Here is a 27,646-nt window from a genome sequence, read left to right on the forward strand (position 1 = left end):
CCTGTAATAGAAACTAAAGGAATAGAATACAATTATAATATAAAATAAAGGAGTAGAAAATAATAGTATATAAAATAAAAGAATAGAAAAAAAACAATAGAATAAAATTGAAAGAATATAACAGTCTTCTGAAATTTGAATAGAATACATTTGAATAGAATAGAATAGAAAAGAATAAAAGACTTTCTTCTGAAATTCAATTGTCAAATAGAATAAATTTGAATGCCATATCCAATTCAAAACAAATTCCAAAAACAAATTAGACAAATTTAACCAAACAAAATTATTTAAACAATGAATCAAAACTAAACAAAACAATTTTTTTTGTTCTGCACATGTCAATAGAAAGCCTAAACACAGTCTGAACTTTTCAACCTTGCCCAATGCAGCCCACTGTTTAGACAAGGGAGTTTGCCTTTATGTTCAATTTACACCACCATGTCACAGTAGTGTTTGCTAAGAATAAGGCCCTATAACAGGCGTCTTCAAACTACGGCTCTCCAGTGGTTCAGGAACTACAATTCCCATCATGCCTTGTCACGTCTGTGAATGTCAGAGCTTTTAGATGCCTCATGGGAGTTGTAGTTCCGCAACAGCCGGAGGGCCGTAGTTTGAGGATCCCTGCCCTATAACACTGATGGACTGATCAGGTCCGCCTGTCAGTTTTTCAGACAGACTCGATTGGACCATCCATTGCTCTCTATGGAGCAATGGATGTCAGCAGACACCCGCCGACATCTTATCCGATCTTGTCCGCTAAAAACAGAAGGATCCGTTTCCCATTCGTCCGGCAGATCGGATGACAGTTGGATGGAAATGGAAAGGTAATCTATTTTCATCTGACAGCCTATAGAAATCATCAGCGGAGCAGACACAGACCTGTGATGCGTCTGCTCAATGGGGATCAGCATAAAGGTCCCCTGCTGAGCGTGCGGATCCGCTGGCGGACTGCACCAGTGTGAACTTGGACTAAGTAGGACATGCATTACTTTTTTTTACTGCAACTCACTTTGGGTTGTTGCGACACACAATACCTTATTGCAACATGTTGTGAAGCGTATAGTTTAAAAAATATATATTTTGGAAATCAATAAAGTTATATGTTTTCACACAAGATTCACCCGCTTTCACCCTAGATTCACCTATTTTTCACATAAGATCAATTAGGCTGCTTTCACACTGGGGCGTCGGCTATTTTTAGCAGCAGTTTACCGCCGTTTTTAAGGAGGTTTTAACCCCCGTTAGCGGCCGGAAAAGGGTTAAACTTGCCCACAAAGCGCCGCTTTTCCCGGCAGTTCGGCAGCGCTGCCCATTCATTTCGATGGGCAGGAGCGGTGGAGGAGCGTTGTATACACCACTCGGTCACCGCTTCTAAGATGCTGCTTGTATGAGTTTTTTGAACGTCCTGCCAGCCCATCGCCTCAGTGTGAAAGCACTCGGGCTTTCACACTGAGACTGCAGAGGAGCCATTTGCAGGAGATTTACAGGCGCTATTTTTAGCCCAAAAGTGCCTGAAAAACGCCTCAGTGTGAAAGGGGTCTTAGAAAAATGAGTGCATTTTGGTTGAAAGTTGTGTGCATCTTGAATGAAAGAAAAAAGAGAATGAAACAAAATATTTTGCTACTGGTTTAAAAAATAAAATAAAATAAATGTTTATGCATTTAGAGGGCAGCACAGTGGTGCAGTGAGTAGCACTTTCGCCTAGCAGCAAAAGGGTCGCTGGTTCGAATCCTGACCACGACACCATCTGATTGGAGTTTGCATGTTCTCCCTGTGCCTGCGTGGGTTTCCTCCGGGTTCTCCGGTTTCCTCCCACACTCCAAAGACATGCTGGTAGGTAAATTGGATCCTGTCCCAAAAAAAATTGGCCCAGTATATATATGTATATCTGTGTGTATGTCTGTGTGTCCCAAGCGTGTCGAGATCCTACTGGGTAAAATGACTGCACCAGCCAAGTAGACACTGGCTGGAAAAAGCGCCCAGAGGCGATTCAGTTCGCATGTGTAGCGCTATACAAGTCATTCATTCAGAGGTCTATTTATCTTTTTTTTTTTTTCACCAACAATTCACATAACTTCTTTCTATTTTGTTTTTTGTCTTTTTTTATTTATTTGTCTTGAGGTGTTTACAATGATTGCTATCCATTTGTAAGACTCTATAAGCAACTATTCTTATATATAAGATCAGTTTTCTTTCAATGCTGTGTTAAAGCGGGGGTTCACCCAAAAAAATGTTTTTTAACATTACATTCAGGGGAGTTATGATAATGACATTAGGCTGTTTTTTTTAATCTCCTTGCCGTACATACAGTTTTATATATATATATATATGTTCACCGTGGCTTTCGGGTATAATCTGCGGGACTGGGCGTTCCTAATTGATTGACATGCTTCCGACCGGCGCATACAGCGCGTCACGAGTTGCCGAAAGAAGCCGAACGTCGGTGCGCAGGTGCCGTATAGAGCCGACTCCCAGTCCGGCTTCTTTCGGCAACTCGTGACGCGCTGTATGCGCCGGTCGAAAGCATGCCAATCAATTAGGAACGCCCAGTCCCGCAGATTATACCCGGAAGCCGCGGTGAACATATAACACATATAACACATTAAAAAAATGCATATTTTCTACTTTTTGTTATAAGAAAAATCAAAAATAAACTCAATTTTAGTCATACATTTAGGCCTAAATGTATTCAGCCACATGTCTGGTAAAAAAAAAAAAAAATAAGTCAATAAGCGTATATTTATTGATTTGCGCAAAACACAGCTTTTAGTTTATGACTGCCTATTTCATTTCTTGAGGTGCTAAAATGGCAGGGCAGTACAACCCCCCCCCCCCTAATGACCCCATGGAAAGTAGACACCCCAAGGAAATTGCTGAGAGGTATGTTGAGCCCATTGAATATTTTTTTTTTGTCCCAAGTGATTGAAAAATGACAAAAAAATTACTTTTTGGGAGCCTAGCCACGTACAGGACCCCGAAAACCAAGCACTGCCTTCAGGATTTCTAAGGACGTAAATTTTTGATTTCACTCCTCACTACCTATTAAGCCTCGTACACACGACTGAGAAACTCGACGGGCGAAACACATTGTTTTCCTCATCGAGTTCCTTGTTAGGCTTTTGGAGAAACTCGACAAGCCAATTTTCTCCATTCCCGTCAAGGAAATAGAGAACATGCTCTCTTTTTGGCTCGTCGAGTTACTCGACAGTTTCCTTGACGAAAATGTACACACGACCAGTTTCCTTGGCAAAAAAATATCTCCCAGCAAGTTTCTTGCTGGTTTTTGACTAGAAACTCGGTCTTGTGTACGAGGCCTTACAGTTTTGAAGGCCAAAAAATGACCAGATAGCACAAACCCCCCCCCCCTTCCCCCCAAATGACCGAATTTTGGAAAGTAGACACCCCAAGCTATTTGCTGAAAGGCATGTTGAGTCCTTTAATATTTTATATTTTGCCACAAGTTGAGGGGAAATTACAAACTTTTTTTTTGCACAAAGTTGTCACTAAATGATATATTGCTCACACATGCCATTGGCATATGTGGAATTACAAGCCAAAATACATTCTGCTGCTTCTCCTGAGTACGGAGATACCACACGTGAGGGTCTTTTTGGGAGCCTAGCCGCCTACGGGGCCCCGAAAACCAAGCACTTCCTTCAGGCTTTCTAAGGGGCGTAAATTTTTAATTTCACCCCTCACTACTTATCACAGTTTCGAAGGCCATAAAATGGCAAGATAGCACAAAACCCCCACCAAATGACCCCATTTTGGAAAGTAGACACCCCAAGCTATTTGCTGAGAAGCATGGTGAGTATTTTGCAGCTCTCATTTGTTTTTGAAAATGAAGAAAGAACATTTTTTTTTTCTTTTTTCAATTTTCAAAACTTTGTGACAAAAAGCTCACAATACAATACTCACAATACCTCTCAGCAAATAGCTTGAGGTGTCTACTTTCCAAAATGGGGTCATGGGGGGTGCCATCTGGACATTCCACGGCCTCCGAAACTGTGATAGGCAGTGAGTAGAGAAATCAAAAATGTACACCCTTAGAAAGCCAAAAGGCGGTGCTTGGTTTTCGAGGTCCCATATGCTGCTAGGCTCCCAAAAATTCTCAGGCCTCGTACACACGGCCGAGGAACTCGACGTGCCAAACACATCGAGTTCCTCGGCCAGTTCAGCCCTGAAGCCGCCGAGGAGCTCGGCGGGCCGAAAGCTCCCATAGAACAACGAGATTTTCTCGAAGAGTTCCTCGGCGGCTCCATCGGGCCGAAAGTGTACACACGACAGAGTTTCTCGGCAGAATCAGGCTCTGACCGAGTTTCTCGCCGAATTCTGCCGAGAAACTCTGTCGTGTGTACGAGGCCTCACACATGTGGTATCCCCATACTCAGGAGAAGCAACAGAATGTATTTTGGCATGTAATTTCACATATATCCACGGCATGTTTGAGCAATATATCATTTAGTGACAACTTTCTGTAAAAATAATAATAAAAAAAAAATCCAGAAACTTGTGGAAAAATATAAAATATTCCATGGACTCAACATTCCTCTCAGCAAATAGCTTGAAGTGTCTTCTTTCCAAAATGGGGTCATTTGAGGGGGGGGGGGGGGTGTGCTATCTTGACATTTTATGGCCTCCATAATTGTGATAGGTAGTGAGGAAGTGAAATCACCATTTTACGCCCTTAGAAAGCCTTAAGGCGGTGATTGGTTTTTGGGGTCCTGTACACGGCTAGGCTCCCAAAAAGTCTCATAGATGTGGTATCCCCGTACTCAGGAGAAGCAGCAGAATTTATTTTGGGGTGTAATTCCACATATGCCCATGGCATGTTTGAGCAATATATAATTTAGAGTCATTTGGGGGGGGGTTTTGAACTGTCCTGGCATTTTATGCACAACATTTAGAAGCTTATGTCACACATCATCCACTCTTCTAACCACTTGAAGACAAAGCCTTTCCTGACACTTTTTGTTTCCACGAAAAAATATTTATTTTTGCAAGAAAACATTATATATTTTTTTTAAAGCAAAAGCCCTACAGATTAAAATGGTGGGTGTTGCACTTTTTTTTTCACACAGTATTTGCTCAGCGATTTTTCATTTTTTGGGGGGGAATAAACACTTTTTTTATTTTAATGCACTAAAACAGACTATATTGCACAAATGTTTTATGAAATAAAAAAGATGATCTTAGGCCGAATACATGATTACCAAACACGACATGCTTTAAAATTGCGCACAAACTGTTTACATATGACACCAGACCGACGCTTGCGTTCGCATTTGCACAAGAGCAGGGGGGGACAGGGGTGCTTTTTTATTATTATTATTATTTATTTTATTTTTAACCAGTTGCCGACCCGCTCATGTACATTTACGTCAGCAGAATGGCACGGACAGGCACATCAACGTACCTGTACGTGCCCTGCTTGACGGGGGTCCGATCGGGACCCCCCCGGTACATGCCGCGGGTCGGTAAGCTGCAGAAGCGATCCGGGATGTGGGGGCGGCTGTTCATTTTCAGCCACCCCCCTTGGATCGCTCTCAGCCAATGCCAGCGCCCCCCGCCTCTTCCTGTGTTTAGTGTAAACACAGGAAGAGGGAAGTGTGGGATCTCTCCTCGTGGTGGTCATATCAACCACCGCTGGGGAGAGAAGACATCACACAAGTAAGTTGCACCCCAACACTACTCTAACAGCAGCACATTAGGCACATTTGACCCCCCCCAGTCACCGCCGATCACCCCCCCCCCCCCCAGTCTCCTGTAACAGTGTCACTGAATGCAGTAATCATTTATTTTCTGATTGCTGCATTTAGTGTCAGTGTTACAGAAAAAAGTGTTAGGGCAGTTAGTTTTAGCCCCCTTTAGGTCCAGGGTAGCCCCCTACCCCCCCTAATAAAGGTTTAACCCCTTGATCACCGCCCTAGTTAACCCTTTCACCCCCTATTGCCAGTGTCACTAAGCGATCGATTTTCTGATCGCTGTATTAGTGTCACTGTTGCCGCTAGGCAGTTAGTTTTTTTTGAGGTTAGACGCCAGGTTCTATAGCGTTAGGTACCCCCATAAATAAAGTTTTTAACCTCTTATTGCCCCCTAGTTAACCCTTTCACCCCCTATTGCCAGTGTCACTAAGCGATCGATTTTTTGATCGCTGTATTAGTGTCACTGTTGCCGCTAGGCAGTTAGTTTTTTTTTAGGTTCGCCGCCAGGTTCTATAGCGTTAGGTACCCCCATAAATAAAGTTTTTAACCCCTGATTGCCCCCTAGTTAACCCTTTCACCCCCTATTGCCAGTGTCACTAAGCGATCGATTTTCTGATCGCTGTATTAGTGTCACTGTTGCCACTAGGCAGTTAGTTTTTTTTGAGGTTCGCCGCCAGGTTCTATAGCGTTAGGTACCCCCATAAATAAAGTTTTTAACCCCTGATTGCCCCCTAGTTAACCCTTTCACCAGTGATCACCGTATAAGTGTTACGTTTGACGCTGGTTAGTTAGTTTGCTGTTTATAGCATCAGGGCACCCGCCGTATATAACCCAATAAAGGTTTAACCCCCTGATCGCCCGGCGGGTGACAGGCCTGATCCCTGCGATCACTAACAGTTTTTTTCGAAGCGTTTTCTACATTTTCCTTTCTATAGTCAAGTGCTTTTTTTTACCTGTGAATCATCACCAGTGTACCACTACATTTAGAGCCCAAAATGGCAAAGCGAATGTACACTGGTGAAGAGGCCATCAGGATTCTGTGCATGTCAGATAGTGAAGAAGAGGAGGTCACACATCTGACAGAATCTGGCTCAGAATACGATCCTATTTACGACAGCGGCTCCATGTCAGATAGCTCGGACGACGGAGTGGTGGTCCCTGCTAAGGCCAGGCGTACCCGACCTCGTTCTGATGTTGTTGAGCAGCAAGAACCGCAGGTCCCTCGTATGGAGCAGAGAGCCGGTACTAGCGCCGCTATTCCTTCTGGTGGATTGGCAAGCACCAGCGGCCTAGTACACCCTGGTCGTTCATCCAGCACTGCAGTATCACGTGGTGACGTGGCGAGTCCCATAAGTGCAGTTCAAGCTGGCGAGGTGGCAAGCACAAGTAGTGTCCCGCTGCCACCAAGAAGAAGACAAAGACAGGCCCGTCGTGCCCATAGTGCCCTTCCTGCAGAATTCGCCTATCCTGATTGGGTCCCCACCACTTCTGCAGAACCCGTACTTCCCCCATTCACTGGCCAACCCGGTATTCAGGTGGATACAGCGAATTTTATGGCACTTGATTTTTATTCGCTGTATTTCACGGAAGATCTCTATAGATCTATTGTGGACCAGAGTAATTTATATGCTGGTACCTACATCGCCGCTAATCCCCAGTCTCTCCTTGCCAAAGAATGGAAACCTATTGAGGTTTCCGAATTTAAAACCTTTCTGGGCCTTACCCTCAACATGGGCATACACCCATTTCCGGAATTGCGGATGTATTGGTCCACACATCCAATTGACCATATGCCCGTGTTCTCTGCTCACATGGCCAGGAAACGATACGAGGCGATCCTGCGGTTCCTGCATTTCAGTGACAATGCACTTTGTCGTCCACGTGGAGACCCTGAATTTGACCGGCTCTACAAAATTCAGCCCCTCGTAAACCATTTCAATGAACGTTTTGCAGCCTTGTTTAATCCCCAGCAGGTTGTATGCGTTGATGAGTCCCTGGTTAAATTTTCTGGCCGCTTGTCTTTCAAGCAGTACATTCCCAGCAAGCGTTCCAGATACGGGGTCAAGCTCTATAAGCTCTGTGACAGGGCCACAGGCTACACATGGAGCTTTAGGGTTTACGAGGGCAAAGATAGTCAGGTAGAGCCGGAAGGATGCCCAGATTACATGGGGAGCGCTGGCAAGATCGTTTGGGACTTGGTGTCACCCTTATTCGGAAAGGGGTACCACTTGTATGTGGACAATTTTTACAGCAGCGTGCCACTTTTTAGTCACTTGTTTGATCGTCAGATTGGAGCATGTGGCACCGTGCGACCTAATCGCCGGGGCTTTCCCCAGAGGCTTGGGGGCGAGAGAATGCTTCAGATGTAAAAATTTGCTCGCTGTGAACAATAGGAATGTTTTCGTTCTTACCACCCTTCACGCAGACACGACAGTACAAATTCGTACGGCGACTGGTGTTGTGGAGAAACCCCTCTGTGTCCACGAATATAACCAAAATATGGGAGGGGTGGACCTCAACGACCATTTGATGGCGCCGTATCATATTACCTGCAAGACGAGACGCTGGTACAAAAAAGTGTCTCTACATTTATTTCAATTGGCTCTACTGAATGCTCATGTCTTATACAAAGCTTCAGGACAGAATGGATCCTTCCTTCAATTAGGATATCATCACAGAACTCCTGTATCCAGGCGGTACTGTACCTCACCATCCCCAACCAAATGCAGTAAGCCGACTGCATGAGAGGCATTTTTCATATGCCCTCGAGAGTACCCTTACCCAACGAGCCCCCCAAAGAAGATGTCGTGTCTGGAGCAAGCGCGGATTTAGGCGTGACACCCGTTATTTTTGTCCCCGCTGTCCTGACAATCCTGGTCTTTGTATTGGTGAATGTTTTGAACGCTTCCACACACAAGTTAATTATTAGTGTAGGGTAAAAACATTTCACAGGCTAGGCTCACTTACACAGGGTCTCCCAAGATGCCATCGCATTTTGAGAGACCCAAACCTGGAACCGAAAAGTTGAACAGTTACAAAAAAAAAGTGTTAAAAAAAAGGAAAAACTAAAAAAAACTAAAATAGTTGTCGTTTTATTGTTCTCTCCCTCTCTATTCTCTCTCTATTGTTCTGCTCTTTTTTACTGTATTCTATTCTGCAAAGTTTTATTGTTATGTTTTTTCATGCTTGCTTTTCAGGTATGTAATTTACTTTACTGTTTTCAGGTACGCCATTCAGCTGTTGTGCGGACTTATTTATCTTGACAGCAACAGCGTTTGCTCCCACGATATATAAAGCCGCAAATCCAGTGCTGTAGGAGGCGATTTCACCACCACAGTTTAAAAAAAGAGCATATATGCCGAAGCACGGGGGCAGCAGGGGCGGAGGAGCGATTTTGCTCCTAATGCAGCGTACATACGGTTGACATTCCTACGGAGGCTTTTCCGTGGAAAAATCTGACCATGTGTACACGCCATAGAAAAGTCCGACCGTGTGTACGCGGCATAGAAAAGTCCGACCGTGTGTACGCGGCATAACTTTTTTTGCGGGAGGATGCCCCCATGCTTCGGCATATATATATATATATATATATATATATTTTAGGCACAGGTTGCGTTAAAAAATGTTTTATTTTTTACTATGTTTTTTTTATTGGTATTTGCTTTGCAGGTATGGTATGATCTTACTGTTATACTGGAATGTTACTTTGTTTTAATGTTAACCATCATTTGCTTAGCAGGTACGCCATTCAGTTGCAGCGCGGATTTATTTAGCGTGACAGCAACAGCGTTTGCTCCCACGATATATAAAGCCGCGACTCCAATGCTGTAGGAGGTGATTTCACCACCACAGTTCAAAAAAGAGCATATATGCCGAAGCATGGGGGCATTAGGGGTGGAGGAGCGATTTTGCTCCTAATGCCGCGTACATACGGTTGACATTCCTACGGAGGCTTTCCCGTGGAAAAGTCTGACCATGTGTACACGGCATAGAAAAGTCCGACCGTGTGTACGCGGCATAACTTTTTTGCGGGAGGATGCCCCCATGCTTCGGCATATATAAATGGTGCATGTATGCCCATCATTAGAAGTGGGTGGATGAAGGGAGGTATTCTAATGGTGGGCATACCCACCGATCAATCTTTTTTTCGTTCAGCCAACAGGCTGCATGAAAAAAAAAGGTTACAATACATGTCCAACAAGAACCATCAACGTACTGGTATGTTGCTGGACTTTGAATGGTTATACCAGAATGATGCCTGTGGGTTTAGGCATCATCTTGGTATCATTCTTTTCAGCCAGCGGTCAGCTTTCATGTAAAAGCAGCTAATTAGCCTCTAGACTGCTTTTACATTCAGTGGGAGGGAATGTCCCCCCCCCCGGATATAAACAGCGCCATTGGGAATATGGGAAAGCATTTTATCACACCGATCTTGGTGTGGTCAGATGCTTTGAGGGCAGAGGAAAGATCTAGGGTCTAATAGACCCCATTTTTTAAAAAAAAGAGTACCTGTCACTAACTATTGCTATCATAAGGGATATTTACATTCCCTGAGATAACAATAAAAATGGTAAAAAAAAAAAATGGAAGGAACAGTTAACAAATAAAAAAAAAAAAGCGAAATAAATATATAAAAAAAAAAAAAGCATCCCTGTCCCCCCCTGCTCTTGCGCAAAGGCGAACGCAAGCGTCGGTCTGGAGTCATATGTAAACAGAAATTGCACCATGCATGTGAGGTATCACCGCGAAGGGCAGATCGAGGGCAGTCATTTTAGCAGTAGACCTACTCTGTAAATCTAATGTGGTAACCTGTAAAGGCTTTTAAAGGCTTTTAAAAATGTATGTAGTTTGTCGCCACTGCGCGTTTGTGCGCAATTTTAAAGTATGTCGTGTTTGGTATCCATGTACTCGGCCTAAGATCATCATTTTTATTTCATCAATAATTTGGGAAATATAGTGTGTTTTAGTGCTTTAAAATAACAAAAAGTGTATTTTTCCCTAAAAAATGCGTTTGAAAAAACGCTGCGCAAATACTGTGTGGAAAAAAAAATTGCAACACCCACCATTTTAATCTGTAGGGCCTTTGCTTTAAAAAAAATATATAATGTTTGGGGGTTCAACTTAACTTTCTTGCAAAAAAAAATATGTTTTTATGTAAACAAACAGTGTCAGAAAGGGCTTTTTCTTCAAGTGGTTAGAAGAGTGGGTGATGTGTGGCTTCTAAATGTTGTGCATAAAATGCCAGGACAATTCAAAACCCCCCCAAATGACCCCATTTTGGAAAGTAGACACCCCAAGCTATTTGCTGAGAGGCATCTCAAGTCCATTGAATATTTTAGATTTTGACCCAAGTTGCGGGAATAATATATACATATATATATATTATATATATATATATATATATATATATATATATATATATATATATATATATATATTTTTTTTGCGCAAAGTTGTCACTAAATGATATATTGCTCAAACATGCCATGGGCATATGTGGAATTGCACCCCAAATTACATTCTGCTGCTTCTCCTGAGTACGGGGATACCACATGTGTGAGACTTTTTGGGAGCCTAGCCGCGTACGGGACCCCAAAAACCAATCACCGCCTTCAGGCTTTCTAAGGGTGTAAATTTTTGATTTCACTCCTCACTACCTATCACAGTTTCGAAGGCCATAAAATGCCAGAATAGCACAAAACCCCCCCAAATGACCCCATTTTGGAAAGTAGACACCCCAAGCTATTTGCTGAGAGGCATGTTGAGTCCATGGAATATTTAATTTTTTTGCCCCAAGTGATTGAATAATGACCAAAAAAAATAAAAATAAAAAAATGTACAAAACATTGTCACTAAATGATATATTTCTCACACATGCCACGGTTTTATGTGGAATTGCACCCCAAAATACATTCTGCTGCTTCTCCTGAGTACAGGGATACCACGTGTGTGGGACTTTTTGGGAGCCTAGCCGCGTATGAGACCCCGAAATCCAATCACCACCTTCAAGATTTCTAAGGACATACATTTTTGATTTCACTCACACAAATCTTGAAGGCAGTGCTTGGTTTTCGGGGCCCCGTACGCGGCTAGACTCCCAAAAAGTCCCACACATGTGGTATCCCCGTACTCGGGAGAAGCAGCAGAATGTATTTTGGGGTGTAATTCCACATATGCCTATGGCATGTGTGAGAAATATATCATTTAGTGACAACGTTTTGTAATTTTTTTTTTGGTCATTATTCAGTGACTTGGGGCAAAAAAATTAAATACTCCATGGACTCAACATGCCTCTCAGCAAATAGCTTGGGGTGTCTTCTTTCCAAAATGGGGTCATTTGGGCGGGTTGTGTGCCATCTTGGCATTTTATGGCCTTCAAAACTGTGATAGGTAGTGATAGGTAGCGAGGAGTGAAATCAAAAATGTATGCCCTTAGAAATCTTGAAGGCGGTGCTTTGTTTTCGGTGCCCCGTATGCGGCTAGGCTAACAAAAAGTCCCACACATGTGGTATCCCCGTACTCAGGAGAAGCAGCAGAATGTATTTTTGGGTGCAATTCCACATATAACTATGGCATGTGTGAGCAATATATCATTTAGTGACAACTTTGTGCAAAAAATAATCAGTTTGTCATATTCCCGCAACTTGTGTCAAAATATTAAATATTCCATGGACTCGACATCCCTCTCAGCAAATAGCTTGGGGTGTCTACTTTCCAAAATGGGGTCATTTGGGGGGGTTTTGTGCTATTTTGGCATTTTATGGCCTTCGAAACTGTGATAGGTAGTGAGGAGTGAAATCAAAAATTTGCACCCTTAGAAATGCTGAAGGCGGTGCTTGGTTTATGGGGCCCCGTACGCGGCTAGGCTCCCAAAAAGTCCCACACATGTGGTATCCCCGTACTCAGGAGAAGCAGCAGAATGTATTTTGGGGTGCAATTCCACATATAACCATGGCATGTGTGAGAAATATATCATTTAGTGACAACTTTTTGTAAAAAAAATTTTTTTTTTGTCATTATTCAATCACTTGGGACCAAAAAAAAAAAAACTTCAATGGACTCAACATGCCTCTCAGCAGTTTCCTTGGGGTGTCAACTTTCCAAAATGGGGTCATTTGGGGGGGTTTTATACTGCCTTGCCATTTTAGCACCTCAAGAAATGAGATAGGCAGTCATAAAATAAAAGTTGTGTAAATTCCAGAAAATGTACCCTAGTTTGTAGACACTATAATTTTTGCGAAAACCAATAAATATACGCTTATTGCGATTTTTTTTACAAAAGACATGTGGCTGAATACATTTTGGCCTAAATGTTTGACTAAAATTTAGTTTATTCGATATTTTTTACTTTTTGTTATAAGAAAAATCATTTTTTTTCAAAAATTTTCCGTTTATATCGCAAAAAATAAAAATCGCATAGGCAATCAAATACAATCAAAAGAAAGCTCTATTTGTGGGAAGAAAAGGACGCAAATTTCGTTTCAGTACAACATTGCATGATCGCGCAATTACTAGTTAAAGCAGCGCAGTGACAAATTGTAAAAACACCTTGGGTCTTTAGACAGCGTATTGGTCCGGGGATTAAGTGGTTAAACTGTTCCTTTCATTTTTTTAAATCATTTTTATTCTTATCTCAGGGAATGTAAATATCCCCTATGATAGCAATAGGTAGGGACAGGTACTCTTTTTTGAAAAAAATGGGGTTTATTAGACCCTAGATCTCTCCTCTGCCCTCAAAGCATCTGACCACACCAAGATCGGCGTGATAAAATGCTTTCCCATTTCCCAATGGCGCTGTTTATATCCGGCGAAATCGAAGTCATGAAATGCTCATAGCTTCCGGTTTCTTAGGCCATAGAGTTGATTGAAGCCATTCTGGTCTCTGCTCAGCTCCATGGTAAGCTGCATTGTCAGGTTCCCTGTTGGAACAGGAGAGCCAGAGAAAACCATGGAAGATGGTGGGAGGGGGGTCATTCCCTCCCATGGCTTGTAAAAGCAGTCTAGAGGCTAATTAGCCACTATGATTGCTTTTACACGAAAGCCGAACTCTGGCTGAAAAGAATGATGTCAAGATGATACCTAAACCCACATGCATCATTCTGATATAATCACTAAGGCCTTGTACACACGACCGAACATGTCCGCTGAAACTGGTCCGCGGACCAGTTTCCGCGGACATGTCCGACCGTGTGTAGGGCCTAGCGGACAGTTTTCCGGCCGAGCGGACAGGTTTCCAGCGGACAAAAGTTTCTTAGCATGCTAAGAAACTTGTCCGCTGGAAAGATGTCCGTCGGACATGTCCGCTGGTTAGTATGACTCATCGGACATGTCCGCTGGTTATGACGTATAACCAGCGGCCCGAAATCCCGCGCATGCATCGAATTGATTCGACGCATGTTTGGAAGCATTGAACTTCCGTGTCAGAGAACGTCGGTGACGTATACGTCACGGTGTTCTCTGTCCCTGGGGATTTTTGTCTGATGGTGTGGACACACATCAGACCAAAACCTCCCAGCAGACATGTCCGATGAAAACGTTCCGGGGACCGTTTTCATCGGACATGTCTGGTCGTGTGTACAAGGCCTCAAAGTCCAGCAACATACCAGTACGTTGCTGGTCCTTGTTGGGCATATATTGTAATTTTTTTTTTCCATGCAGCCTGTGGGCTGAACGAAAAAAAGAAATTGATCGGTGGGTATGCCCACCATTAGAATACCTCCCTTCATCCACCCACTTCTAATGAAGTGCATACATGCAAAATTTATATATGCCGAAGCAGGAGCAAATCACTGGTGCCCCCATGCTTCAGCATATATGCTCTTTTTTTTTAACTGTGGTGGCAAAATCACCTCCTACAGCATTGGAGTCACGGCTTTATGTATCGTGGAAGCAAACGCTGTTGCTGTCAAGACAAATAAATCCGTACTGCAACTGAATGGCGTACCTGCTAAGCAAGTGATGGTTAAAAATAAAACAAAGTAACATTACAGTATAACAGTAAGGCCCCATACTCACGACCAAACATGTCTGCTGAAACTGGTCCGCAGGCCAGTTTCAGCAAACATGTTTGGTCGTGTGTGGGCGCGAGCGGGCCGAATTCCAGCAAACATTTGCCCGCCGGGCCTTTTCCCAGCAGACAAATATTCCTGGACTTGTTTTAAAACAGTCCGCTGGAATCCTGCCCGCTCGGACATGTACGGTCGTCAGTACAGACCTACCGTACATGTCCAGGCGCCCGCCGTCCCTCGCATGCGTCGAATGACTTCGACGAATGCGTGGAAGCATTTTAAAGGCGGGCCGCCCACGTCGCTGCGTCATTGTCGCGGCGACACCGCGTCATCGACGCGGCGACACCGCGGACACGCCCCGCGTATTGTTTACGCGCGGACTTCTGTACGATGGTGTGTACAACCATCGTACAGAAGCCCTCTGGCAGACATGTATGGTGAAAACGGTCCGACGGACCGCTTTCACCATACATGTTTGTCCGTGTGTACCCGGCCTTAGACATACCATACCTGCAAAGCAAATACAAAAAAAATAGTAAAAAATTTTTTTACGCAACTTGTGCCTAAAATATATCCCGAAGCATGGGGGCATCTGCCTGCAAAAGTTACAAGCAAATCGCTCTTCCTCCCCTGCTGCCCCCATGCTTTGGCATATATGCTCTTTTTTTTTAACTGTGGTGGTAAAATCACCTCCGATAGCACTGAAGTCACGGCTTTATGTATCGTTGGAGCAAACGCTGTTGCTGTCAAGATAAATAAACGCATGCTGCAGCTGAATGACGTACCTGCTAAGCAAATGATGGTTACAAATAAAACAAACATTACAGTATAACATACCATAACTGCAGAGCAAATACAATAAAACAGTAAAAATAGAGAGAACGATAGATGTAGAACAATAATGAGTGAACAGTAGAGCGGACAGTTGAGAGTGAACATAAGAGAGAGAACAATAGAGAGAGAGAGGAGAAAAATACAACCACAACTTTTTTTGGATTTTTTATTTTATATTTTTTGTGTGTGTGTTTTTTTTCTTCAGTTTTTTCACTTTTATAAAAACTGTAAAAAAAAACTGTAAACTGAACATTGCAGATTAGGGTCTCTCAAAATGTGATGGCCATCACATCTTTCGAGACCCAGAGACCCTGTGTTAGTGTGCCTAGGACTATGTGGTGCTGTACCCTACGCTAAAACTCAACTAGTGTGTGGTAGCGTTTGAAACATTCACCAATGCAGAGACCAGTTTGGTCTGGACAGGAGGGACAATAAAAGCGGGTGTCATGCCTAAATCGGCATTTGCTGCAGACACATCTTTTTTGGGGGTTTCTTTAGGTAGGGGTACCAGGGAGGACAAAAGGAAAATGCATCTAATGCAGCCGGCTCACTGCATTTGTATTGGGAAGTTGGGCAAGAGCACCATCTGGAAACAATCTCTTCCTGGAATTTAAGGAATGATCCAGTCTGTCCTGAAGCTCTGTATAGCACATGAGCGTTCATCAAAGCCATTTGAAATAAGTGTAAGACACTTTTTTGTACCAGCATCTGGCCTTACAGGCAATTGGGTATGGCGCCAACAACTGGTCGTTGAGGTCCACCCCTCCCATGTTAAGGTTGTATTCGTGGACACAGAGGGGTTTCTCCACAAAACCAGTCGCCGTAGGAATTTGGACTGCTGTGTCTGCGTGAATCAAGGACAGAACAAAAGCAGAACAGAACGTCTAAATCGGAATTCTACAAGCCGTTGGGGGAAGCCCCAGCGATTAGATCGCACTGTGCCATATGTGCCAATTCCACAATCAAAAAGGTGACTAAAAAGTGGCACGCTTGTGTAATAATTGTCCACGTACAAGTGGTACCCATTTCTGAATAAGAGTGATGCCAAGTCCTACACTATCTTACCAATGTAATCTGAGCAGTTCTCTGGCTCTACGCAACTATCTTTTCCCCCTTAAACCATAAAACTATATGTTGCCCTGTCACAGAGCTTATACATCTTGACCCCGTATTTGGCACACTTGTTGGGAAGATACTGTTTGATAGACAAGCAGACAGAAAATGTAATCAGGGACTCATCAATGCAGACAACTTGATCGGGAGTAAACAAGGCTGCAAAATGTTGGTTGAAGTGGTTTACGAAGGGCCAAATTTTGTAGAGCCGATCAAATCCAGGGTCAACCCGAGGATGACAGAGTTCATTGTCACTGAAGTGCATGAAACGCAAGATCTGCTCATATTGTGTCCTGGCCATGGAGGCAGAGAACATGGGCATATGGTGAATTGGGTCAGTGGACCAATATGACCGCATATCACTCTTTTTGGTTATGCCGATGAGGAGGGACAGGCCTAGAAAGGTCTTAAATTCAGAAACCGTAATTGGTCTCCAATCTCTGGCAAGGGTCAGCTGGGCATTAGCGGCGATGAATTGACCAGCATACAAATTGCTTTGGTCCACAATAGATCTATAGAGATCTTCGGTGAAAAAACTGAATTCCGGATTGGCCAGTGAATGGGGGAAGTATGGGTGCTGCAGAAGTGGGTTCCCAAGTGGGTTCCCAATTAGGATTGGTGAATGCAGCAGGAAGGGCACTATGCTCTTGACGGCCTGTCTTTGTCTTCTTCTTGGTGGCAGCTGGACACTACTCCTGCTTGCCACCTCGCCAGCTTGAACTGCACTAATGGGACTCGCCACATCACCAAGTGTTACTACAGTACTGGATGTATGGTCAGGTTGTACTGGGCCGGTGGTGTTTGCCAGTTTACCAGAAGGAATAGCGGTGATATTATTGGCTCTCTGCTCTATACGAGGGACCTGCGGTTCTTGAACCTCAACGAAAGCAGAAGAAGATCGGGGTCTGGTATGCCTGACCCTGGCAGAGACAACAACCCAGTCATCAGAGCTATCTGTCATGGAGCTCCTGTCGTCTACAGGATCGTATTCTGAGCCTAAATCTGACAGATGAGTGACTTCCTCTTCACTATCTGTCATGCTCAGAAACATGTAGGCCTCTTCACTACTGTACCTTCATTTTGACATTTTGGTCTCTCAATACTGTGCCAGTAAATTTAGACTGAGGCCTCGTACACACGACCGTTTTCCTCGAAAAAATCCATCAAGAAACTTGGTGGGAGAGCTTTTTTGCCGAGGAAAACGGTCGTGTGTACGTTTTTCTTCGAGGAAACTGTCGGAACTTGAACAAGTTCTCTTTTTCCTCGTCGGGAGTCTCAATTTCCTCATCGTGTTCTTCGTAGGGCTGGTTTTCGACGAGAAACGCGAGCGTGTGTATGCTAAGAAACCCGCACATGCTCAGAATAAAGTATGAGACGGGAGCGCACCTTCGGTAAAAGTAGCGTTTGTAATGGAGATAACACATTTTTCACGCTGTAACAGACTGAAAAGTGCAAATTGTCTCTTGCCAAACTTTTACTTAACACGCAGTAACATGAGATTAGCAAAAGCAGCCCCAAGGGTTGTGCCAGTGGAATCGAACTTCCCCTGCCATTGTATGTGTTGTATGTCACCGCGTTTGAGAACAAGGAGATTTTGTCTTGACCGTGTGCACACAAAGCAAGCTTGTCGAGTTCCTCGACAAGCCTAACAAGGAACTCGTCGAGGAAAACGATGTGTATTTTCCGACGAGTTCCTCGGTCGTGTGTACGAGGCCTCACAGGTAAAAAAGCACCTGACTGTCAGCGACTGCTTCAAGCGCTGCAAAAAAAACTGTTAGCGTTCGTGGGGATCAGGCCCGACTCTGCGAATGCTGCAGTTATGTGTTTTGTAAGTGACAGTGAACGATTGATACTGCACTTGAGTGGGCTGGGCAGAGGGGCTAAATGCAGGTGCTAGCAGGTATCTGGGCTGATCCTGCTAACACTGCATTTATGGGAACACTAAACTACAGGGGACGCTAGTATAGATCTGATCAGATATCTATCCGTTCTGACACCATACTACTAAGGGATGCGTATGGTGCGTGCGTGGGTGTTAGTGGTACTGGCACTAATCTGACACTGCCTGGGGCGACGCAGACCCTATCTAACGCTAAAACCTAACCGCTGGGTGATCAGGGGGTTAAACCTTTATTGTGAAAAATATGTCAGGTGCCCTGATGCTTTAAAAAATAAAACTAGCTAAACTGCGTCACCCTGTGACACTTATACTGTGGTCACAGGTGACAGGGGGTAATCAAGGGTCAAACCTTTATTGGAGGGTTAGGGGGGCCCTAGACCGATCTGGGCCTAAGACTAATTACCCTAACACTGATGTTTGTCACTAATGATACTAGCACAGTGATCAAAAAAAAAATTGCTGTACTAGGTGACACAGTGACAGTTGGTGAATGGGTTAACTGGGTGGCTGATAGGAGGGCGATCAGGGAATGCATTGTGTGCCTAAGTGAACCCACTGTTTGATGCTCTCTCTTCTCGGTTTGGAACGGAAAAGACCGACACGAGGAGAGATGACATCACTTCCCCTGTCAGTGTTTACAGTTACAGACAGGGGAAGGATCTCATTCGTCAGGACCGATCACCAGGTCCAGGCCAGATGTCATTGACCTGGGCCTGGGGATTAATCAGTTCCTGATTGAATCTGATCGTCGGGAATGGCGGTATAGTAACGTGATTTCGCGCAGCCGGACCAACCTGCCGCAGTAAAACTGCGGCGGCTGGTCCAGAACTGGTTAAAGAGTAGAATTAGACAAAAGACATTAGTAAGTATACGGTCATATATGACATTTTACACCTTTTTCAATGTGACTAACATCTTTATATAATGAGGTTAATTAACTAAGAAAAGCTGAAAATTTTCACATGAAAAATATGAAGATTTATATCACAGGCTAACAAACATTTTGTTCCTGTGTTTATTTGACCCAATATTACCAATATTTCCCTATCAGCCAAATTGTTTTTGGGCTTTGATCTGTGCATATGAAATAAACAATAATTGTATTTTCACATGATTGGATAATTGAATGAATCGGCCTCAGTGCCTCACTATCCATATATGGACATATCCTAGTTGATAAACTAGGTAAAGATAAGAATTTTGATTTATGCATGGATAGGGTGGTTGTACCGAAGTCAATCTACCGATTAGCTTCTGTGAAACTGCCCTGTTGAATTTTTGCCGCTCTGTCAGCAATGCTGGCTGTAACCAGCAGTGCTGATCAATAGGGATGAGCCGAACACCCCCCTGTTCGGTTCGCAGCAGAACATGCGAACAGGCAAATACTTTGTTCGAACACGCAAACACCGTTAAAGTCTATGGGACACGAACATGAAAAATCAAAAGTGCTAATTGTAAAAGTTAATATGCAAGTTATTGTCATAAAAAGTGTTTGGGGACCTGGGTCCTGCCCCAGGGGACATGTATCATGCTGAAAAATGATCGTGTGTACGTGGTATTAGTCACGCTCAGGGTAGCTTTGTAGAGCCTGCAGCGGCGTTCCTTTACCTTCTCCTGGCGATCCAGCGATAATTTCTTATTGCTGTGATCGCAAGCGAGATCACCGCCGCTCTTGCTGTCCCCTGACTTCCTGGTTCCATTCCCTACGAGCAGCAGCGGTGCATGGGAGCGGAACTGGGCGGGAATTTCAAATTTGAAAGTAAAACACACACACATAAAAGGAGGTGATACAGTGTAAACTGAGAGGATTACACGGTATCACCTTAGGATCTGACACCATCACTTTACAGTGCCCCTTGCCTGACATTTTAGTGTCATTTGTGCACATAAAAAATGGCATCAAAAAAGCGCCACTTTGCTACAAAGGCACTTTTGGACCAGTCGACCTGTCTGACAGCTCTTAAATAACCGAAGACGGGGCCATCCATGATGTGGACGGGTGACCCTGCCCCCCTCTGACGCAACAGGGGTTTCCGGCGGTTTCCCCGTGGCGTCACAGGTGATCCTGCCCCCCTCTGATGCAACTGGGGTTTCCCATGACATTCCTATACTAAATGCGATTCTTTCCGAATATAGGTGTAGCACTACCCCCGCAGGAGCCGCTGATTTGTTATTGGGATCGGCATATTGAGTTACCTTAATGTGGCGTATGGGTGCAGTTGGAGAACAAAGCAGTGAGCGAAGGTCCAGACAGTGAATAAAGGTTTTCCAATGCTTTATTTCCAGGCCAAACACGGCCAACATCAACATCAAATGGGAAGAGCAGGTTGATAAAGAAAAGGGAGAACCTTGCAGTGTCAGGCCCAGATATTAATTGAGCAGTCCTTGCTTAATAGAGTACCAAATTATTATTCGTCGCCACTCCGGACAGACCCCTCTCACAAGCCTGGCAGCTGAAGTGTCACTTAGGATTTGCTGGGAGGAACTGATCTCTCTCACAGTCCTGGCTCTAGGGCCTCTGCCACAGGCCAATTACTTTAGGTGAGCTAGATGGGTAAATGGAGCGAATCCTCCCAGTAGGTTTTAGCATAGGTCACCAGATGACAGCAAAACGTACCTGTCAACATTCCGGTCACCAGATCCCCGATTGGTTCGTTCAAGCCCTGTTGGACAACCTGCCTCCGGGTTCCCCTCAAGCTGATCCCCCCAATCGAGCGGCACCCAGCCTGGGATCCTTTCAATAGAACTGGGGACCCAGTAAGTCACTGGAGTCCCCTTTTACCTCCGGATGAGGGTTTGTGTAGACTGCAATTCTGGCCCGGTGGGCCGCGCTGGCGGGGTCCATGGATGCGCGCACCCTGAAGGTGGATGCCGCACCTGGAACTGGGACCCCGCGAATACTTGCCTAGCACATGACACCCATCACAGATATACCCTCCCCCAGCATGCCCTGCGAGGGAAAAGCTCCTTTAATTGGCTGCTGGGGAAAGTTGCTCTGCCAGAACCCCTCTGGTGCCAACTGCTGGCCAGGGATGGTATTGCATCCATGGAGCACAGACTGACCCAGTGGACGTTTCTGGAGTGACAGAAGTCCCAATTTTAGCAAATTGTGAATGGGAGCAAAATAACTCTTCCCATTCCCCACTAACTTTAGCGTAGTGCCCATACTGAAAGTAAGGGGGCGCTACATAGGAGAGGGAGGTTTAATCTCACTTAAACACAAAAGCTACTAAACTCTACTAAAAGCCTATGTGTACATGGACACATAGAGGGTGATTTACTAAAACAGGAGCACTCAGAATCTGATGCAGCTGTGCATGATAGCCAATCAACTGCTAACTTCAACTTGTTGAATTAGGCTTTGACAATAAGATCTGGAAGCTAATCGGTTTCTATGCAGAGTTGCACCAGATTTTCTACTCTCCAGTTTTAGTAAATCTTCCCGTAGCGTTTTATGGAGTTGAGATTAGGATAGGGATGAGCTTCGAGTTTGAGTCAAACTCATGTTCGACTCGAACATTGCCTGTTCAGCGAACAATTTGGGGTGTTCGCTGCAAATTCGAAAAAACGCGGAACACCCTGTAAAAGTCTATGGGAAAAATTTAAAGTGCTAGTTTTCAAGGCTAATATGCAAGTTATCGTCTTATAAAGTGTTTGGGAACCTGGGTCCTGCCCCAGGGGACATGTATCAATGGAAAAAAAAAAACGTTTTAAAAATGGTATTTTTTTTCGAGAGCAGTGATTTTAATAATGCTTAAAGTGAAACAATAAAAGTGAAATATTCCTTTTAATTTCGTACCTGGGGTAGTGTATAGTACGCTTGTTTCCCGTGCTTAGAACTGTCCCTGCACAAAGTGTCATTTCTGAAGGAAAAAAAGTAATTTAAAATCACATGCGGCTATAATGAATTGTCGGCTCCCAGCAATACAGAGAAAAGTCATTCATAAAAAAAAATGCGTGGGGGTCCCCCCAAATTTAATTACCAGGCCCTTCTGGTCTGGTCTGGATATTAAGGGGAACCCCGCATCAAATTAAAAAAAAATTACGTAGGGTTCCCCCCAAATATCCGTTCCAGACCCTTCAGGTCTGGTGAGGATTTTAAGGGGAAATCCACCCCAAATTAAAAAAAAATGGTGTGGAGTTCCTCCCAAAAATCCACACCAGACCCTTTATCCGAGCACGCAACCTGGCAGGCTGCAGGAAAAGAGGGGGGGACGAGAGAGCGCCCCCCCTCCTGAACTGTACCAGGCCACATGCCCTCAACATTGGGAGGATGCTTTGGGGGTCTGTGACCCCTCAAAGCACCATGTCCCCATGTTGATGGGGACAAGGGCCTCATCCTCACAACCCTTGCCCAGTGGTGGTGGGGGTCTGCGGGCAGGGGGCTTATCGGAATCTTGAAGACCCCTTTAACAAAGGGGACCCCCCAGATCCCGGCCCCCTAATGTAAATTGGTAATGGGGTACATTGTACCTCTACCATTTCACAAAGAAAGTGTAACAATTGTAAAAAATAAACAGACACTGTTGGTAAAGCCCTTTATTATAAAAATAAAAAAAAATTCCAGCAGTGGTAATCCACTCTCGTTCTCTGATCCAACGCTGTTGGTCCGGTCCCCGCCCCCCTCTGATGTAACGCAGGTTTGCCGTTACATCCGAGGGGGGCGGGGTCACCCATCACGTCACTGGGGAAGCCTGGGCTTTCCCTTGCGTCAGAGGGGGGCGGGATCACGTGATGGATGAGGCCCTTGTCCCCATCAACATGGGGACATGGTGCTTTGAGGGGTCACCTCCAAAGCAATTCCCTCCAATGTTGAGGGCATGTGGCCTGGTACGGTTCAGGAGGGGGGGCACTCTCTCATCCCCCCTTTTTTTCTTGCGGCCTGCCAGGTTGCATACTCGGATAAAGGGTCTGGTGTGGATTTTTGGGGGGAACTCCACGCCATTTTTTTTTATTTGGGGTGAAGTTCCCCTTAATATCCATACCAGACCTGAAGGGCCTGGTAATCGAATTTGGGGGGACCCCCACGCATATTTTTTTTTATAAATGACTTTTCTAGCAAGTGATTTTTAAATGACTTTTTTTCCTTCAGAAATTATATTTTGTGCAGGGACAGTTCTAAGCGCGGAAAACAAGCGCTACTTCACAGGCATACATAACACCCCACCAGGTACGAAATTTAAAGGAATATTTCACTTTTATTGTTTCACTTTAAGCATTATTAAAATCACTGCTCCCGAAAAAAATGCAGTTTTTAAAACTTTTTTTTGCATTGCTACATGTCCCCTGGGGCAGGACACAGGGTCCCCAAACACTTTTTAGGACAATAACTTTAGATTTCAAACGTTTGAGTCCCATAGACTTTAACAGGGTTCACACAGACTTTTGGTCTGTTCATAGGTTCTGGTGCGAACCAAAGGGGGGGGGGGTGTTTGGCTCATCCCTAGTTTAGGAGCTTTGGCAAAAAAATGCTAAAAGCTCCTAAACTCAAGTTTAGGATCTGCCAGGAGCTGCTAGTGTACTATGAAGCCTTAGAAGTATTCCTTCTGTGCAAGAAGGAAAAAAATACTCTAGAGAACTGGTTAAAGTAATTTTTAATGATCTTCATCAAGTCTTTATCGGCATTATCAAATATACGGACAAGATTTTTCATATGAATGTTCATTTGATATTTTACCAGTGTATGGCTGTGTTGTTTGTTTTGTTTTGTTTTTCTCAGGCTTCTTTTTTTCATTTTTTCTGCAATGTGTTTGCTCTCTGTCCTACACTGGCTATGCTTACTCCCCCATTGCATCTATGGAGGAAGTCATGTTTGGCACAAAAGCTGGAATTGCATCCATGTCTGCTACAGTAAATATCCATTTAAAATATCCATAAACAATTAATGTAAATTGTTAACATTTCAAATTATATGTGAACCTGTTGGTCTGCACAATAAACTGTATATACTCGAGTAAAAGCCGACCCGAATATAAGCCGAGGCACCTAATTTTACCACAAAAAAATGGGAAAACTTATTAACTCAAGTATAAGCCTAGGGTGTCCATCTGCATGCCTCACTGTGTCCATGTGCATGCCTCACTGTGCCCATGCCTCACTGTGCCCATGCCTCACTGTATCCATGCCTCACTGTGTCCATGACTAGACTGATGTTTAAGAATCAGAAAAGTGGTTTTATTTATTGTAAAAAATAATTGTAAAAAATTGTAAATTGTAAAAAATATTATAGTGGTTTTATTTATTGTAAAAAATAATTTTTAGCCTCATTTTGATTTCACCAGGATGGGACCAATTTTCTATTTTTCATATTTTATATTTTTCATTTTTACTCTTCATACATATTTTTCATATTCTACATATTTTTTATAAAATCTTTTTTATTTTTCCACCAATGATTGGTTCACTATTTATATTCACTTATATTTACACTATTAATAATATGCCAAATGGATATGGGGGTTGGTTTAATCATGATCCAAAGGTTTTTTGAATATATATATATATTTTTTATGAATACTAATTTATTCATATAATTTTTTGATCCCTTTTTAGGGGTCTCCTATTTTCTTTAGAATGCCACCTTTTTTGTTCACTACATCCTGATTTATATAAGTGTGAGGTATTGCTCACTCTGGCATGAGTATCCATAGGTTGGTAGTTCCAGTCCTGGCCACGAGAGGGACTCACTATATTTATCTAGGATGGATTTTTAAATTTATGCACGTTTTATATTATATTCACTTATATGCACAAAACACCAATATTTATAACTTTAAAACTGTCCCCTTTTTACTAAAGGGATAGCTCCCTGTCTTCAGCCTTATTTATACACATAAATATTTATATTTATTTATATTTATATTATTTTCATTTTGTAAGGGCACTTATGGTCCCGCACACAGCAAAATATCCATTTTTCCCATTTTCAAAATGGCGATTTGGCTATTTCCGGTTCCTGGCAGTCAAAGCGAGGCCTGGGTATATTAAGCGGTGGTTCACTGCAGAGCCCATTCCCATTGAAAACGTCAGATTGTGACGAAACGCGTCTGGGACGGAGTGCAGTGACGTCACCGCGTACAGGAAGGGCTCCTGTTAGATGCCGGCCGGCAATTGTTTATTCGCTTTCTATTTACATTTGTCTGTAAGTAGTTTTAATCTTCTTTTAATTAAAACCTGTTAAGTGCATACTACCCTATGTGCGGTCTCCTTCCTTTTATGCTGACACTGACTGGGCTGTGACATGGTGTGAGGACGCTATTCGCTATTGTATGCTGCTGCACCCCATCGTGGATTTCTTAAAGGGAGCGTGACCCGGCGTATGTTTAGCCATTATCCGATGTTCTGGAAATATCCTGCAATAATTTGATTAACGCTGTTATCAAATTACTTTGTGGTAAGCCTCAGTCCATACGGTGGCGGGTCACAACTGTTTCATCTTCACACTGGGTGCTGTTTGGATCGGAATTCAGTTTATGGACTTTATTATTGGACTCTTTGTTCACCATTTGTTTATTATTTATGCACTTTTTTAGTGCACACTCTTTCTGTGCCTCACTGTTAGAAGGCACAAAGGACTTCACTGTCTACATTAATTTAATATTGGTTGGCGCAATTTTTCTTTCTTTTTTATTAGACTGATGTTTAACATAGGAGTCTATGGAAGGGGTGCCTAGCTTTGAAAAATCGGTGCTCCCCAGCCGTAGGTCCCCTAGACAACAAACTTTGTACACTTCTAGAGAAGAAATTGGGCTATATGTGTGCTAAGTTCCGGGTCAAGGGGACCTACGCACGGCCGGTACCGGGTCCCCACATTTACAAGAGAAATTACAGTTTAACATGGGAGTCTATGGAAGGGGTGCCCGGCTTTGAAAAATCAGTGCTCCCTGGGCCGTAGGTCCACCGGACAACAAACTTTTCACACTTGTAGAGGAAGAGTGGGGCTACACGTGTGTGTTTGGGGTACAGGGGACCTACGGCCGGCCGTGCCGGGTCCCCAAAATCCAGGAGATCAGGCGCAAAAAGGTGACTTGAGTATAAGCCGAGGGGGGCATTTTCAGCACAAAAAAATGTGCTGAAAAACGTATACTCGAGTATATACGGTAAGTTTTATTTGCAGTTGTATATGGCTTGTAGATTACTATTTTTGTATTGTTAAGCGATCACTTGACTTTTAGAGATATATAGGTAGTACTATTATTACTTATATACACTGAGTTCAGTATAATATAGGACAAAATAAATGCATTCTGTTCTTTTTTTTTTAGGATGAAAATGTTATTGCTGATGATGACTACTGTACAAAATATCTTTGTACTCAAGTAAATGGTTTCTACATCACCAATATTAAAAGAGACACCTGTGACTATAGCAGCAGTGCAGACTGTGGACCTGTGAGTTAAAAAAGTTGAATTTGAACTTTGCTTGGTCGTATTTTGTCCTTATTTATATTTAGTCAATAAGAGTTTTTAAAGCGGTTGTAAAGGTTTGTTTTTTATTTTCTAAATAGGTTCCTTTAACCACTTAAAGTGGATGTTAACAATGTCACAATGTAGAGTATAAGATTTCCTATCATCTGTGCACAGTCTTGCCACACAGAGTTAATCCAGCGCTGAGCAATCCTCTTTTAATGTTCAGTGAAAATTAACAGAATTCCAGATAAAAACTTGCCAAATTATAAAGTCTGTTTCTCTGTTCTTGCTTTGTGTTACAGGTTATTTACATATGTAGCTTGGACATGTTTATCATATGTTATGTTATGTTTATCATAATATGAGGTGATCCAAAGTTCATTGTATTATACCAGGATGTGTTATGTGGGGGAGGGGTGGATTTCTCACTTTTTATACTGTGAATCACCTCATATTATGATAAACATAACATAACATATGATAAACATGTCCAAGCTAGATATGTAAATAACCTGTCACTCAAAGCAAGGAGACAGAAACTGACTTTTTATTTAGGCAGGTTTTTATCTGGAATTCTGTTAATTTTCACTGAATATTAAAAGAGGATTGCTTAGCGCTGGATTAACTCTGTGTGGCAAGACTGGGCACAGATGATAGGAAATCTTATACTCTACATTG

The 27,646-nt window shown here is 43.3% G+C and overlaps 1 protein-coding gene across 1 annotated transcript in view; it reads left to right on the forward strand.

Annotated features, from left to right (window-relative positions):
- Positions 1–27,646, forward strand: part of LOC120916793 (mucin-2-like) — a 105,978-nt gene that overhangs the window by 10,293 nt on the left and 68,039 nt on the right. The window contains exon 2 of the mRNA XM_040327729.1: positions 26,825–26,950. Coding sequence (XP_040183663.1) covers positions 26,825–26,950 — 126 coding nt within the window. The remainder of the gene's footprint in view (positions 1–26,824; positions 26,951–27,646) is intronic.

The sequence above is a fragment of the Rana temporaria genome, chromosome 11 (assembly GCF_905171775.1).
Source record: "Rana temporaria chromosome 11, aRanTem1.1, whole genome shotgun sequence".
NCBI classification, from domain to species: Eukaryota; Metazoa; Chordata; class Amphibia; order Anura; family Ranidae; genus Rana; species Rana temporaria.